At 35.6% G+C, this 15,275-nt stretch overlaps 1 protein-coding gene and 1 pseudogene across 3 annotated transcripts in view; both read right to left on the reverse strand.

The window, feature by feature from the left end:
• Positions 1-8,547, reverse strand: part of LOC117287372 — a 28,527-nt pseudogene extending 19,980 nt beyond the window's left edge.
• LOC104876987 (protein argonaute-3) overlaps positions 1-15,275 on the reverse strand; it is a 123,018-nt gene that overhangs the window by 56,681 nt on the left and 51,062 nt on the right. For 2 of the 3 annotated variants that reach the window (XM_033767844.1, XM_010645256.2), the window contains exons 4-5: positions 10,904-11,112; positions 9,987-10,123 (exon numbers count right to left, since the gene is read on the reverse strand). In XM_033767844.1, the coding sequence (XP_033623735.1) occupies positions 9,987-10,123; positions 10,904-11,112 (346 nt within the window). Of the gene's footprint in view, positions 1-735; positions 799-9,986; positions 10,124-10,903; positions 11,113-15,275 lie in introns of those variants that run through there. The other variant, XM_033767845.1, reaches the window with a different exon arrangement.

Below are 15,275 nucleotides of genomic sequence, written 5' to 3' on the forward strand. Positions count from 1 at the left end.
TAACAAAAAAAAAAAAAAAAAAAACAAAAAACTGAATCTGGGTTGGCGGATATGAACTTCTTGGAAACCTCTTCCCACAGTCACTGTACCTGAAGTAATTTGTAGGCCAAGTATTTCTTTTTGTTTTTTGTTTTACATTTTTTTTTCTTAATTTGCCAAGTTGGCTAGGTTTCTAGTTGCCATTTATTTTATCAAACACTATTCTAGGTTTTGATGTGAAGATATTTTGTAGATAGAATTAAAGTCCATAATTGACTTACTGTAGGTAAGGGAGATTATCCTGGGTAATGTGGATAGCCCTGATTCAATTCAGAGCCTTACAAGCAGGACTGAGGCTTCCTCAAAACAGAGAAGAAATTTTACCTATAGACAATATCTTCGCATTGTGAACAAGAATTCTAGCTTGCCTTTCCTGATGCCTGCTCTAAGGATGGTATCACTTCAGGCTCGTATCACTACCTCCTACAATTGCATAAACCAAATGTATGCATCTCCTATTGGTGCTGCTTCTTTAGTTGAACCTTAACAGATATATCAAGCTTTTTGTTTACTGCAAAAATAATTCCTTCAACACCCTAATAAAGCTTCTAGTCTATTTGTTTCCAATCAGTTCCATGTACCAGTAACTATACCCAAGTTTTTTTCAGGACATGGTTTTTAAATTTATTTTTTCAGCTTATCCTCGGAATGTGTTCCTTCCTCTCCATCCCACATTAGACCATCACCATCTCTTACCTGAACTAGTGATTGAAAAGCCTCCTAACTGGCTTCTCAGAATAGTTTTTTCTCCTCTATCTATTTTCCACACTGCTGCCAGAGGTCTCTTTCTGGAAAACAAATATGATCATGTCACTATCCTTCTTACAAACCTTTGACATCTCCCTACCTAAAAAGATAGTTTGTTTTTATTTCATTAATTTCTGTTTTAATCTCTTATTTCCTTCTATTCTTTTTGCTTTTAATTTTCTTATTTTTCTAACTTGTGGCAATGAATGCTCAAGGCACTGATGCTTTTCTTCTTCTACTATATGCATTTAAAATTTAATTCTAAGCATTGCTTTAGCTGATCATACCAGGTCTGATACACATTATTAGTAGTTACCCTTTGGTTCCAAATTAAAATTTCTTTTGTGATTTGACTAATGAGTTACTTAGCTAGAATTCAAGTTCCAACAGGAACATAGCAATGATTTAGTTCCAAAGTTTTCCATCTTTTTCCTAGAACCTGTGCAGAATGAGAAAGTTAAGAAAGAAAAAAGCATGCATCTTCACTAAAACTAGGAGATAATAAAAAACTAAAAAGTCCCCAATTATAAAGTAAATATTACCAAAGTACTAGTGGAAACTATGGAAGAAGCCACATCTGGGCACAGGAGAATGACAAGAAGTATAAAGGATCCTAGACAGGGAACAGAAAATTTCACTCCTGGAAACAAAGGTCCTCTTTTAAGTAGGAAATGCAATGTTCAGAACTCTGATTGAATTGGGGGAAGTAGAGAAAGGTACAGAAAGTATTATAAGAAAAGGTGGGGGTGGTCTCAAATGACAGTCTCTGAAAAGACTACCCTTCTAAAACTGAGGCATACAGTTTTGTAATTTCTTATTGTGAAACAATTTCAAATGTACAGAAAGTTATAAAAATAGTATCAGCTGGGTGCATTTGTGCACACCTGTAATCCCAGCACCTGGGAGGCTGAGGCAGAAAGACTTCCAGGAGATCGAGGCTAGCTTGTTCTACATCGTGAAATTCTGCCTCAAAAACAAAACAAAATCAAACAAAAAAACCCACTCAACTGTATACCTGTCACAATTCTCTAACTATTAGCATTAAAAAACAGGCAAAGCTGTATCATTTGGTAATAGAAATCGGGAGCACTCATGGTTGGTAGTTCACACTACTTAAATCACTAAAGTTACTAAGAGGTACACGAGATATGACTATATTTTGAAGAATGAATCCATCAGCACAAAAAAGGATGGAGGTCTAAAACAGAGATACTTGGAAAAGTATCTTGTTCCTAAGGTGCAACTCATGTTCTTGCCCCACTCCTAAAAATGGTTTGGGAGAATGCAGATCATTCAAATATGACAAAAAATTTTTAGTATCCTCACAAAAAATGTCATATAAAAAAAACAGTATGACATTGCTGATAAAAAACTCGACAGTATCATCATAAAGTAGATGAAAACTACAATCCTACTATTGAACGCAAATTGTAAAAATTCTTACTGCAGCGATGAAGAAAGATCTTAGAGCAGACACTTAAGAACTCCAGGAAGAGATAGCCAATAAATGGGAGGCAGTGTAAGAAGCAGGCAGAACTCAACATAGAAATGGGAAAAAAAGAATTTTTAAATTAAAAAAATAAAAATAAACACTAAATTACAATAAGCACATGGTGGTAAAACATATGCCAAAAAAGTCACAGGAAAGAGAACACTGGATGGAAACTTTAAAAAAGAAAATAAAGTGACAGATTTAAAAAATATATATGACTTGCACTTACATTCTCAAAGGCAATCTCATGTTCTAAATAAAACTGCTATGAAGAAATCAATCAATAACAAACGTTGGCGGGGTTGTGGGGAGAAAGGAACCCTTCTCCATTGTTGGTGTGAGTGCAGACTGGTGCAACCACTATGGAAATCAATATGGAGATACCTCAAAGAGCTGGGACTAGAGGTTCCATTCGCCTCAGCCATCTCTCTGCTGGGTATCTTTCCAAAAGAATTAAAGGAATCATATCACAGTGATATATACGCACCAATGTTTATAGCAGCACAGTTTGTAATACCTAAAACTTGGAAAAAGCCCCATTTGCCCATCAGTTGGAAACTGGATAAAGATGTGGTTTTTCTATAAAATGGAATACTACTCAGCTATAAAGAATGAGAAATTAGATTCATTCATAGGAAAATGGATACAAATTGAGGATATACACCTAAGTGAAATAAGTAAGTCACACATGTATAAATACCGAATAGTTTCTCTGGCGTGAAAAGCTATAATAGTACATAAGATCCTAATGAGATAATTGACCATGTGAAATAGGAAGAAATGGGCTAAAGGTGTAGGGAAAAAGGGAAGGGTAGGGCAAAGGTAATAAAGGAAAAGAAAAAAATATGAGAAAATGAAAAAATGGAAACAAAGTATTTGTAAATGGGGAGGGGAGCAGGGGGTGAAGGGAGGGCACGGACAAGGGGAAAAAAATGAGAACCAAGACCTGTCATGTAAAGGTTAAAGATCCCATAATGAATGTAATTGTACTGTATACCTAAAATGTACCAATAAACTCAATTATAAATAAATAAAACTGACTCCAAATGACCAATTAAGAAAAAAAATCTAGTAAAATAGTTAGGAATAAATATTTCTAGCAACTAGCCAATGGCACATCCCTTATAAAAACAGTGAAATCAAGGCCGGACATGGTAATGCATATCTGTAATCCCAATACTTGTGAGGCTGAGGCAGGAAGAGTGCTGAGTTTGAGGCCAGCCTGGGCTATACAGTGAGTTCAAGGTCAGCCTGAACTACAAAGTGAGACCCTGTCTCAAAAAACAAAACAAAAAAATGAAGTGAGTATTATACTCCTCTACCAGACATTCAGTATCAGAATACAACAGAAAAAATACCTGTAAGATACTCAAAATATGAGCCGGTAATTTTGTATTTAATTAAATCACCTTCAAGAATACTACATATGGACATATATAGTTTCTATTCAGCTGAACCCTTCTGGAAGAAAAAACTTGAGGCACAAACTGAAACCAACAAACGACAGGACAAAAACTCAGCAAAAGGACTGGTAGTGAGCACCAATATACCGAAGTGAAGATTTAAAAAACCAAATGTACATACAAATGACAGACTGTATGTAACTGCTACATATTCTAAGAATATAAGGATTATATTACATACAAATAAATGATTGCTAAGAACAGAACATATAAAAAGTATAATTAACTCCACAAATGCACCTTATTATAATAGAATTCAAAGCCGAAAGGCAAATATTAAAAATTTAAGCAAAATTACAGAGTAAAAATATAAGGGGTAATATAATAATACAAGGTTGGCTAAAACTAGTTAATAAAGGGAAGGAAAGTAAGAAAGGAAAAAATAACTGTTTATTATTCATTCTGGGAAATGACTCTGCTTTAAAAAAAGAAAGGAAGATGAACATATGAAGGCATAAGTAAAAAGGTAACCACTGTGTGGAGGGAGTCTTTTCTAATATTGGAATTATCATTTTTTTAAAGAGCAAGAAAGTGGGATGCCAGGACAACCAATGTCCGTGTAACTGACAAAGGCACTGACCAGTCACAGGCACAGATTTTTACTGACAAGGGTTAAAGGTGAGCTAGGAGTGGTTTCTATGCAAATTATGTAAACAAGGCTCATAAAGGATAAGACAAAGCATTCTCAAATTAGGAAGAGAATAGACAAAATATATGGTTGTAATTAGAACATTGTCCTTCTAGTCAGGTTTTAGTTGTGAGAGAATTTGGGAAGAGGAATTTGGCTATGGTTCCTCCACCCGCCTTGCAAGTACAAGGGCCCAAGTTTGACCCCTGGTACCAAAAAAAAGAAAAGAAAAAGGAATAAAACTTGAAACTACAATATAATGCTCTGTACACACATTGCCTAAAGCCAGGCGAGGTGGCACATTCCGGTAATCCCAACACTCCAGAGGCTGAGGCAGGAGGATCGCTGTGAGTTCGAGACCAGCCTGAGCTACATAGTGAGTTCCAGGTCAGTCTCAATTACATAGTGAGACCCTGTCTCAAAAAAAACAAAGTGGGGGGGGGAGCAAATGAAACACAATATTTAAAGATTCAAAAAACATATACAATTAGAAAAAATGACATAAAATAATTTGATAAAACCAAGACCAAGAATTTTCTCTCTGGTCTAAGTTTTCCATAAACAGAAAAAAGGAAAACAAAAGCCCATTTATGGGCTCAAATCCACTCTATGCTGTCATGAAGATGCATGTGTAGGCCTGTTGTACAGCACTTGTCTATCATGCCAAAAGCCCTAGGTTCAATCCCAGGCAATGTAAAAAAAACAAAACAAAACAAAAAACCCACCCCAAAACAGATATATCTATGGTTCAGGATGTTGTATATATATATATATATATATATATATAAAAGGGTGGGAACGTAGGTAGGTAGAGTGATTGTCTAGTATGCATTAGGCCCAGGGTTCAATCTTCAGAATACTAACCCTCCTCCAAGTGTTATAAAAAAAGAAAGGAAAAGAAAAATTAAAGGATAGGATACAGTTCACAAAACCACAGATTACAGTTCTTTCATCAAACCAAAAATTAAAAATATGTTGCTTTTATCACTATAAAGATGATTCACAATGAAGAAATTATGAACATATGAATCAAGTAATATAACTCAACATTCATAAAACAGAAATTATAAGGGGTATAAAGACAAAAAGAAACTCTGGGAAACTTAAAATTTATTTTTCCTAGCCTGAAAAGAAAAATAAATACAGAAATAACATGATCAAAATGACAGCTCTGGTAGATATTAATTTCATTCTACTCTGATATATTTTGAAATACCTGTTGAAGTATCACAAAAACTGATCATATATTAGGCTATGAAAAACAATCTTGGGCTGGGGATTTAGCTCAGTGGTTCTATCGCCTGCTTCATAAGTGCAAGGTGCCAAATTCAATCCCTGGTACAAAAAAAAAAAAAACAATCTTGGGCTCAGTAGTTCTGAGGCCTACCTTGCAAAAGCACAGGGACCTGAGTTCCATCCCCGGTACTAAAAAAAAAAAAAAAAAGTATTTGAAATTGCCAGGGATTTAGCTCAGTGGTTCTACTGGCTGCCTGGCAAGTGCAAGGTTCTGAGTTCAATCCCTGGTACAAAAAATAATAAATAAATAAATAAATAAATAAATAAAGCAATCTCAACAAATTCTGAAGTAGAAATACAGATGGTTGATATTCACTTGTGTTCCCAGTTTCTTGGCAGTCTGAGGTGGCAGGATCACTTTAAGCCCAGTGGTTCAAAACCAACCTAGGCAACACAAGTGCCTTTAAAAGGCAAACAAAATCAAAACACAAAAAAATACCACAAACTACATTCTCTGATTAACACATAAAACTAAAAATTCAAAGTAGGGCTGGGGGTTTGGCTCATTGGTTCTGCTGCCTGCTTCGCAAGTGCAAGGACCTAAGTTTGATCCCTGGTACCAAAAATACATAAAATAATAATAATAAAATTTTTTAAAAATTCAAATTCAAAACAAAACCAGAAATGGGCCAGGGATTTAGCTCAGTGATCTTTCCACCTGCCTCACAAGCACAAGGTCCTGAATTAGATCCCCAGAACCAAAGACAAAACCAAACCAAACCAGAAAACTACACATCCTTTAATCTAAAAAATTAAAAACTCTCAATATGTAAATCATAGGAAATATAATGAAATCTCTGGTGTTTAACGTATAAAATAAAAATACTACACATTAAAAGCTTTGTAATAAAACTAAAACAGTGACCAGAAGAGAAGTCATTGTTTTTAAATACACTTTTTGTTGTTTGGTTTTGGTTTTTGAGACAAGATTTCACTATGTAGTTCAGACTAGCCTCAAACTCACTATGTAGTCCAGGCTAGTCTTGAACTCATGGCATTCCTCTTGCCTCAGCCTCATGAGAGCTGGGATTATAGGAATATGCTACCATATCTGGCCCTGTTTTAAATACTTTTACGAAAAAGAAAAACTGAAAGTAAGTTATTAATATAGTTTAAAAGGATAGGAAAATAAATTTAATTTAGTTAACTGAATAAAAGTAGAGGAAAAACATTATAAAAACAAAAGAAATTAAGAAGATACAAAACAGAAAGCCAGAAAGACTTTTTAAAAAAATTTAAAAGCTTTTCTGCTAGGGAGAAAAAAAGATTGGTGGACTAAATAAATACTAGCTACTCTAATCTACATTTGATCCCCAGTACCAAAAAAAAAGTCTTCATGTATGTAAACAATAATCATTATAATCTATAAATCTATTTAATAGCAACAAATGGCAGAAATTCTTTAGAAGTAACAAGAAATAGGCAAATTTTGGCCAGGGATTTAGCTCAGTGGTTCCGCTGCCTGCTTCGCAAGTGCAAGGTCTTGAGTTTGATCCCCAGTGCCAAAAAAAAAAAAAAAAGCAATAGGCAAAATTTATGTGAGAAAAGCTCTAAAACTCTCCTGAAGGAAACAAAATAGACATACTATATTTTTGGATACAAGAATACCTTAAATTTGTACTGTTAATTTATAAAACAAAACCTCAATAAAAATAATAACCTGTTTCTCACCTTCTATAAAGCTTATGTGGTAAAATAATAATTAGCCCTATCAGATATTAAAAGTCATAAAAGGCTAGGGGTGTAGCCCAAAGTAGAATGCTAGCCTAGAATGCATAAGGTCCTGGATTCAATCCTCAACAACTGGGGGTAGGGGTGGGGGCAGGGGACGGGGGAATGGGGGAACAGAGGACGACGGGATGGGATGGGACACACACACCAAAAACAAACAAACAAAAACTCATAAAAGAAATAATTGACCAGCTGGGTGTGGTGGCACATGCCTGTAATCCCAGCACTTGCAGGCCGAGGCAGGAGGATTGCTGTGAGTTTGAGACCAGCCTGGGCTACATAGTGAGTTCCAGGTCAGTCTCAAATACATAGTAAGGCCCTGTTTCAAAAAACAAAACAAAACAAAAAAGAAATAATTGACCAATACATAAGCGTGTGTCTGTGTATGAGCATATGTTTCAGACAAGCTTCTGTGTGGCAAAAAAACAAAAACAAAAAACTGTACGATACAAAGGTCAAAGATAAATAATTTAGATATAACACCTGCAACTCATATTATAGATGAAGCATTAATCTTAATTTAAAAAGCAAGTAAAAGCCGGGTGTGATGGCGCATGCCTATAATCCCAGCACTCGGGAGGCTGAGGCAGGAGGATCGCTGTAAATTCAAAACCAGCCTGGGGGATCTCTGTGAGTTCAAAACCAGCCTGGGCTACATTGTGAGCTCCAGGTCAGTCTCAACTACATAGTGAGACCCTGTCTCAAAAAACAAAAAACAAACAAACAAACAAAAAGCAAGTAAATGAGACCAAAAATTCAATAAGAAAAAAGGACAGAGGACACAAACCAGCACTTCATTAAAAAAGAAACACAGCAGACTAGGGATACAACTCAGTGGTATCAGTTCATACTTGCCTAGTATAAACAAGGCCCTGGTTTTGATCCCTAGCTCTACAAGAAGAAGGAAAGAATAAAAGGAGGGAGGGAGAGGAAAGGAAGGAGGATGATAGAGGGACGGAAGGAAGGAAAGGAAACAAGTGAGACAAAGGGTCTGACATAAGAGAAAAGGTAGTTAAATGTAAGTTAACAGCACATAAACTATTTCTTACAAATCTGACAGACAAAAATCTAAGAGTTTGGTAATTTTTGTGGCAAAGACATAAGAAAATAGGTACTGTCACTCACTGATGCAAAGTATTTATTACCTCCATGGCGGGCAATCTAGCAATAACAATCAAAATTATACAAGATCCCAATGATGAATGTAACTGTACCGTATACCTAAAATGTACCAATAAACTCAATGGGAAAAAAACAAACAAAAACAATCAAAATTAAAAATACATTTACCCTTAACCCATGAATCTCACCTTCAAGAATTTATTTTACAGAAATATCTAAATGTTCTGAAATTACAGGTAATTTAGAACAGTTCTAGTACATATCTAAAAGGGATTGGTTAAACATGTCCTCTCTCATTGTCACAACAGCAGATGCTGCTGGAAAAAATGAGGAAAAACTGTACTAATTTGGAAAGATGAAGGATTCTTTGAAGATCAGCCAATTCCAGAAATATATGATGAGCCAGATTATCCTGCTATGCCAGAAAGCAAGGAAGACATCAAACATTAATGAATTAGCAATAGGGTACTGTACTCTAACACATACGAATTCCATCTAGCAGAAAAACAATAGCAGAATTTGAAAAAATTACCCATTGATAATCTCTAGTAAAATATATAACTTGAGTAACAATGATCAATAGTCTCTAATTAATCTACAGGTTAATTTTAGCATCACTAAAACTGAGATAACTAATACTGTGTATTTACCAGCATAACACTATATAAAGCACTTATTAAGTATGCTGAACCAGAACTGACTTAAATTTCTAGGGCTTTCATTTGAAGGAAATATAGAGGGTGGAGGAACAAAGTACTGATATGAAAAAATAAAAGACAAATTCAGCCTTGGGAAATATTTTATAGGAAAAGTGACCAACTATCTATAATAATTTACTGATATAAAAAAGGAAAGAAAGAAATCCAAACAAACAAGGAAGGAAATAGGACTATTAGATTAAAAAAGACATAATAACCAATTGTGGTATATGGATCCTGTTTTGAATTCTGATTACACTCAACTAACCAGAAAAAGATATATTTGAGAAAATCAAAAAAATTGGATAAGGAGGATTTTAGTATAAAAATTATTTTTAATTTTCTTACATACAAAAATGACACTGCTGCTGTGTAAGATAGCGCACAAGTTTTCAGAGATATGTACTGAAGCAGTAGGGATACACAACATGGTGTCCAGAATTTAATTTTAAAAATTTAAAGTACAGGACCAAATGCAGATAGAATAAGCAAAAGCATTCCACAACAAATTCTGCATAAAGGCTTCCTAAATGAAATGCAATAAAAAAGGCAACGGGGCTGAGGATTTAGCTCAGTGGTGCCACTGCCTGCCTCGCAAGGTCCTGAGTTCTATCTCCAGTACCAAAAAAAAAAAAAAAAAAAAAAAAAAAAAGATTTCATCAAAATAAAAAATACAAAGGTTTTTCCAAATTGTCATAGTACATTTCCAAATATTACTTATTACTACACACACACTCTCCCCATTCAGAACACAGTTTTAGTTCTCTTACCATCAATATTAAGCATCATTTTCCACATAGCAGGTCGAACAGATTGATGGAATCCAAACCATACTTCCCTGCCCCCTCCCAGAGGATGGTCATATCCTTCTGGAGCTGAGAAAAAGGAACGCCCCACAGGTGTGTATCTACAAAAATTAAAATGGCAATTCAATCCTTTCCTTCCTATATATTTAAATCTGCATAAAAATGGAGCCTAAAGCATAAGAGGTTCATAATTATTAATATATCAAACAAAATGTTTTCCAAATTTATGAAAGCAAAAAGTAGCCATTCTAAATGAAAAAAATTCAGCAACATCCTTCACTAAAATTATCCATTTCAGAACCATTAATTTACATATTAATAAGTTTTATTTAAAACACTTTCTTTTAAATAGGTTTTAAAAAGTTAACAGTTCCAACTTAAAAAATACTAAATAATAATAAAAAAATTTCTATAAATATTTCAAGACACACTAAGAAAATCACACATATGTACATGCCTCCAGTACACATATACACACTGGAAATACTAGTGTGATTAAGAACAGCAATTTCAACATAATTTGACACTATTGCTTAAACAGTAAAAATTACTTTTAAAACAAGGTGATTTAACTACAGGAATATATCTGAAAATATATCTGTTTTTCAAGATCTATAGCTCTACGAGAAAGGATGAGACATTTATCTATAAAAAATTCATTAGAACAGCTAAACCAAAGATGTATATTTATTTGCAAAAGTCATAAAATACTCTATAACTTAATTCTGTCAATGAACTTATATGCATGCTATTTTACTTTAACAAATAATCGAAATCCACAACATGTGAAGGTTGACCAAAGAAGGCCTGTACAACTCACTCTTAGAAGGAAAACCTTCCCACTGAAAATCTAAAGAGGAAAAAAAGCCAGAAGCACCCACTTCATGGAGGGCAGATGTCGTAGCACCACATCAACGGCATGGACAGGGTTAGTGCTGATTGGCTTGTCTAATTCCAGTGGCTCAGGTAAGGTCCGTCCTGTCAGTACTTCATGCAGCAGGTGCCAACTCACCCGAGAGACAAATTTGATTGACACCTTGAAAGGTCGATCTTTTCCACCTTCCCCAGGTAATGTAACATCTAAATCTACCTGTTCACGGAACAAGATTAAAGTGGCAAATGTTAAAAAACAAACAAACAAAAAACCCTACAATTATTTAAAGTTTAATTTATTAAAAAAACTCAGAAAATGCAAAAATTAAAAATCAATCTCAATGTAAAATCAATAGGCTAAAATTTAAATAACATGGTTATTCATTCCAGTATTATTGCAAAATGCTGAAAACTACCTATATGCCCTAACATTTAAAGAGCTATAAAACAAATGAAGAACTGCTATGGAATAGTTTCTAAGCCATATTATTAAATTAACAAAATAAAGTACAAAGGATTACAAATAGTAGAATATCTTTTATGTAAGGACTAAGGAGGAAATAAAAAAATATTCATATATCTGCTTACTTTTGGAAAAAGAAACACAGGAAGCAAGAACCAGAAAAAAAGAAATTGGTTACTTTAAAGTATGGAAGGGAATTAATTGGAAGAAATAAGAGAAATAATTTTAAGTACAATACACTTTTTTGGTATAGTATTGACTTTTAGAAACATATTAAAAGTTCTATACGGGGCAGGGATTTAGCTCAGTGGTTCCGCGCCTGCCTTGTAAGCTCAAGGACCCAAATTCGATCCCCGGTACCAAAAAAAAAAAAAAAAAGCTGGGGATTTAGCTCAACGGTTCGGTGGACTGCCTTGTAAGCGCAAGGGCTGGAGTTCAACCCCCGGTACAAAAAAAAAAGTTTTACACAGCTGAGCAGTAGTCTTAGCTTTGGGCAGCTGAGGTAGGAAGATCTCTTGAGTCTTTCTTTGGAGTTTAAAACCAATCAGCTTGGAGAGCACAGTGAGGCCTTTATCTCAGAAAAACAAAAGATTTTTTAAAGGTTCTGTATATTAAAAAAAATTTTTAAATCAACACAGATACAGGGAAAAAATTAAGACTAAGTAAGATTAAATAAACTTGAATGTATTTCAAATGATTAACATAATCAACCTGAAAAAAAAAATATTGTGCCGGGCGTGGTGGAGCATGCCTATAAATCCCAACATTCAGGAGGCTGAGGCAGGAGGATCATTGCGAGTGTGAGACCAGCCTGAGCCTACACAGTGATTTCCAGAGCAGTCTGAACTACATAGTGAGACCCTGTCTCAAAAAACCAAAATGAAAACAAAACAAATAAAAAAATCTGGGCATAACACTGGGTTAAAACAACCCATTCCCATAGTTTTCTACTAAAAATTTGTACTTTAGCATAATAGTAGCCAGCTGTGAATCTCAGTAGCTGCACCTAGATGATACAGGAAGCAATCTTTGTTTACCCACTTGGTACAATAACAGCAATGTTTGTGCATGTGTGCAAAAGTGTCAAACTAGGATTTTTACCCACATGCTTCATTTTGCATATGTTTATCTGAGCATCACAGGGGGTAAATACAACCAACACCACTCTTCTGTTACAAAAACATTTTTTTATCGTAATAGAATGTGCGTGTGACTCACAGTAGCTGTACAGGTGTGTGGGAGGGAACCCATCTGAGCATTCACCCATTTGGCAGATGAACAGCAAGATGTATACAGGAGCTCCAAAGCAGCAACAGGTGAGTTTTACCCATGAAATGCTTGTTGTTAAATTTATGTTCATTTAGGGTCAGATTTTTTTTTTTTTTAATTTTCTTTTGAGTTTTCTGGCAGAAGTAGCCCAATTGAGTATATGAGAAGCCAGATTTGCAAGTTTTGGAAGAGGTCAAACATGATGAAGATGATAATGACTTTGATGTGAGCCAAAGTTCCTGTGACAATGAAATGGAGCAAGAATTGACCGACACCAACACAGGGAATATAGACCTCCCTGATTCAGATGACAAAGAAAACAGCAATGTGAGTGCATATTTGACTAGTTGAAATGTTACAAAATGTTCAGGCAATCAATGGAAGGATCCAATGTTTGAACTAGGTGTAAAAAATATAGCAAGGATCTTGGTAGGGGTAAAACCTATAGGACAAAATGCCAGCACTGACATTTAATGTTGGAAATTGTAATAAACGAAATGCTGCAAGATGCTATGAAATACACAAAAGGGTGAAATACTTAGCAGGGATTTTTCATGGTAATTTCACAAATGTAAAAAAGACTTATAAAAAAGTGATAGGTCAAAATATGGCATAAAAATGTATGCTTTTGTAGATGTGAAGACTTATTATGATTTCAATTTAGAAATTTATGCTGGAACTCAGCCACCAGGTCCTTATCCCTATAGTAATAAACTGAATGATGTTATGAACATATTTCTTGCTCACATTTTCCAAACTAACTGGAATGAGACATTCAACAATTGGTTTACCAGTTTGCAATCAATGCTACATTTACTAACAGAGCACAAGTTGACCAGTATAAGAACTGTAGAAATCCCAAATGAAATGTTGCAATTTCAAAACAGACAATTGTACAGTACAATCTTTGAATTTCAGAAAAATTTACATTGGCCTTGTATACAGCAAATTAAAACAAACTGGTACTGCTGATATTAACATTGCACCATGATGGAAATACTGATAGAGAAACTTTGACAAAACAGAAGGCTAAGAAGGAAACTTTCTACAACAAAACCAAAGGCAGAGTAGATGTTGTTGATGAGTTATGCAGCAACTATGATGACACTTGAAAAGCAAAGTGTCAGCCAGCCAATGGCTGTGCTTTACTCAATCCTAAACATATATGGCATATATAGTTTGAGGATTAAGACTGGAACTCATAAGAGATCATTTACAATACAGGAAAAACAGAATGTTTCTGCCCAGGGAACTTCATAAAAAAACCGTGGAGCACACTGGTGAGTTGACAGGTGAACAGGCAGGCACATCATCACAAAGACCTTCTATGACAATAGGAAGACCAAAGGATGTCAACTGTGCCCAACAAGAAAGGACAGGAAAACAAAATACACATGCTAACCATGTCAGTGATACTTTTAAGGGAGCAGTTTTCATGTATAGAGACTGTGACAGAGTGCCCGGAAGGTAGCCTGGGTCCCGATGCACCACGGGAAGGAGAGCCACGCCTTCTGCCAACCCCAGCCACCATTGCTCCAGTGCCAGGAAGGTAGCCATGTGGGCACCCCTGAACCCCCATAACTCCCCTTACCTCCCCACCACCTGCGCACTCTCAGACCTCCTGATTGTGACAGTCTTTTGATCCACTCTGCAGAGGCAGAGGTGGTCATAAAGGGTATTTTTCTGAGTTCCCAACTTTGAACATCTTTAAAGAAAGGGCGTGGGAAACCTGTAATAGAACGGTGTGGAGTTCAACCATTCAGAAGGTTGGGGAACTCAATCTGGGCCTTGCAGCCTGAGGTCAGTCAGCGTCATAGGGTTCAGCCATCAGCTAACTGAGACCAGGGGTCTTGCATCCTCGCTCTGTCTGAGCCATTAAATGGTAAATACACTATATTGAAATTTTGTTCACTGCAGACATGTTCTGGACTGCTTCTTGATTTCAGTTTAATTCAAATGATTTAAGGGTGATAGACTAGTGACTACCACAGGTGGTCAGTTTCCAAATTGCACTTGATCTTAATGTGTTGCTGATTGTATCAGTTGGGAAAAAGGATTGCAGTTGATTTGATGAGCTGTTTTCTCTGATGTTATGAAGATGAGAATGTCTTTGGGTCGTTAGAGACACAGAAGCTAGGGCGCAACTATATCAGGAAGACTGGGGTGATAACCCAGAGATTAAACCAAGGACAGTCCCACAACAAAAATAAAAATGAGAAAACACTTAAGCAAGACACAAGGACAGACTTCCAGTTCACCAATGGCAAACACTAGGGCAAATGAGGATGAAAACGCTGATAGTGAACCACCAGGACACCCTGAACTCAAAGCACAGGAAGTAACAAAACAGATCAATCAGGCTCTAGAAAAATTCAAAACAGAAATAATTTCCCAGATAACCATAGAGATAGTGAGCAAAATGGAAGTCGTGATTCGAGACTCTAGAGCAGAAACTGACAAAAAAATAGATGAGCTCAGGACCATGATAGAAGCCATGAAGGCCCAGCATAAGAAAGAAATGGAAAAAATATACGCCCAGCATAGGAAAGAAATGGAATCCATAAAACAGATTCAAACAGATATCCAGGAGATTAAACACTCCATTGAAAGTGTACGCAACAGAATAAAAGAATACGAGGATAGACTCT

Source organism: Fukomys damarensis, unplaced genomic scaffold (assembly GCF_012274545.1).
Source record: "Fukomys damarensis isolate Sample0158 unplaced genomic scaffold, DMR_v1.0_HiC HiC_scaffold_23, whole genome shotgun sequence".
Lineage (NCBI taxonomy): Eukaryota > Metazoa > Chordata > Mammalia > Rodentia > Bathyergidae > Fukomys > Fukomys damarensis.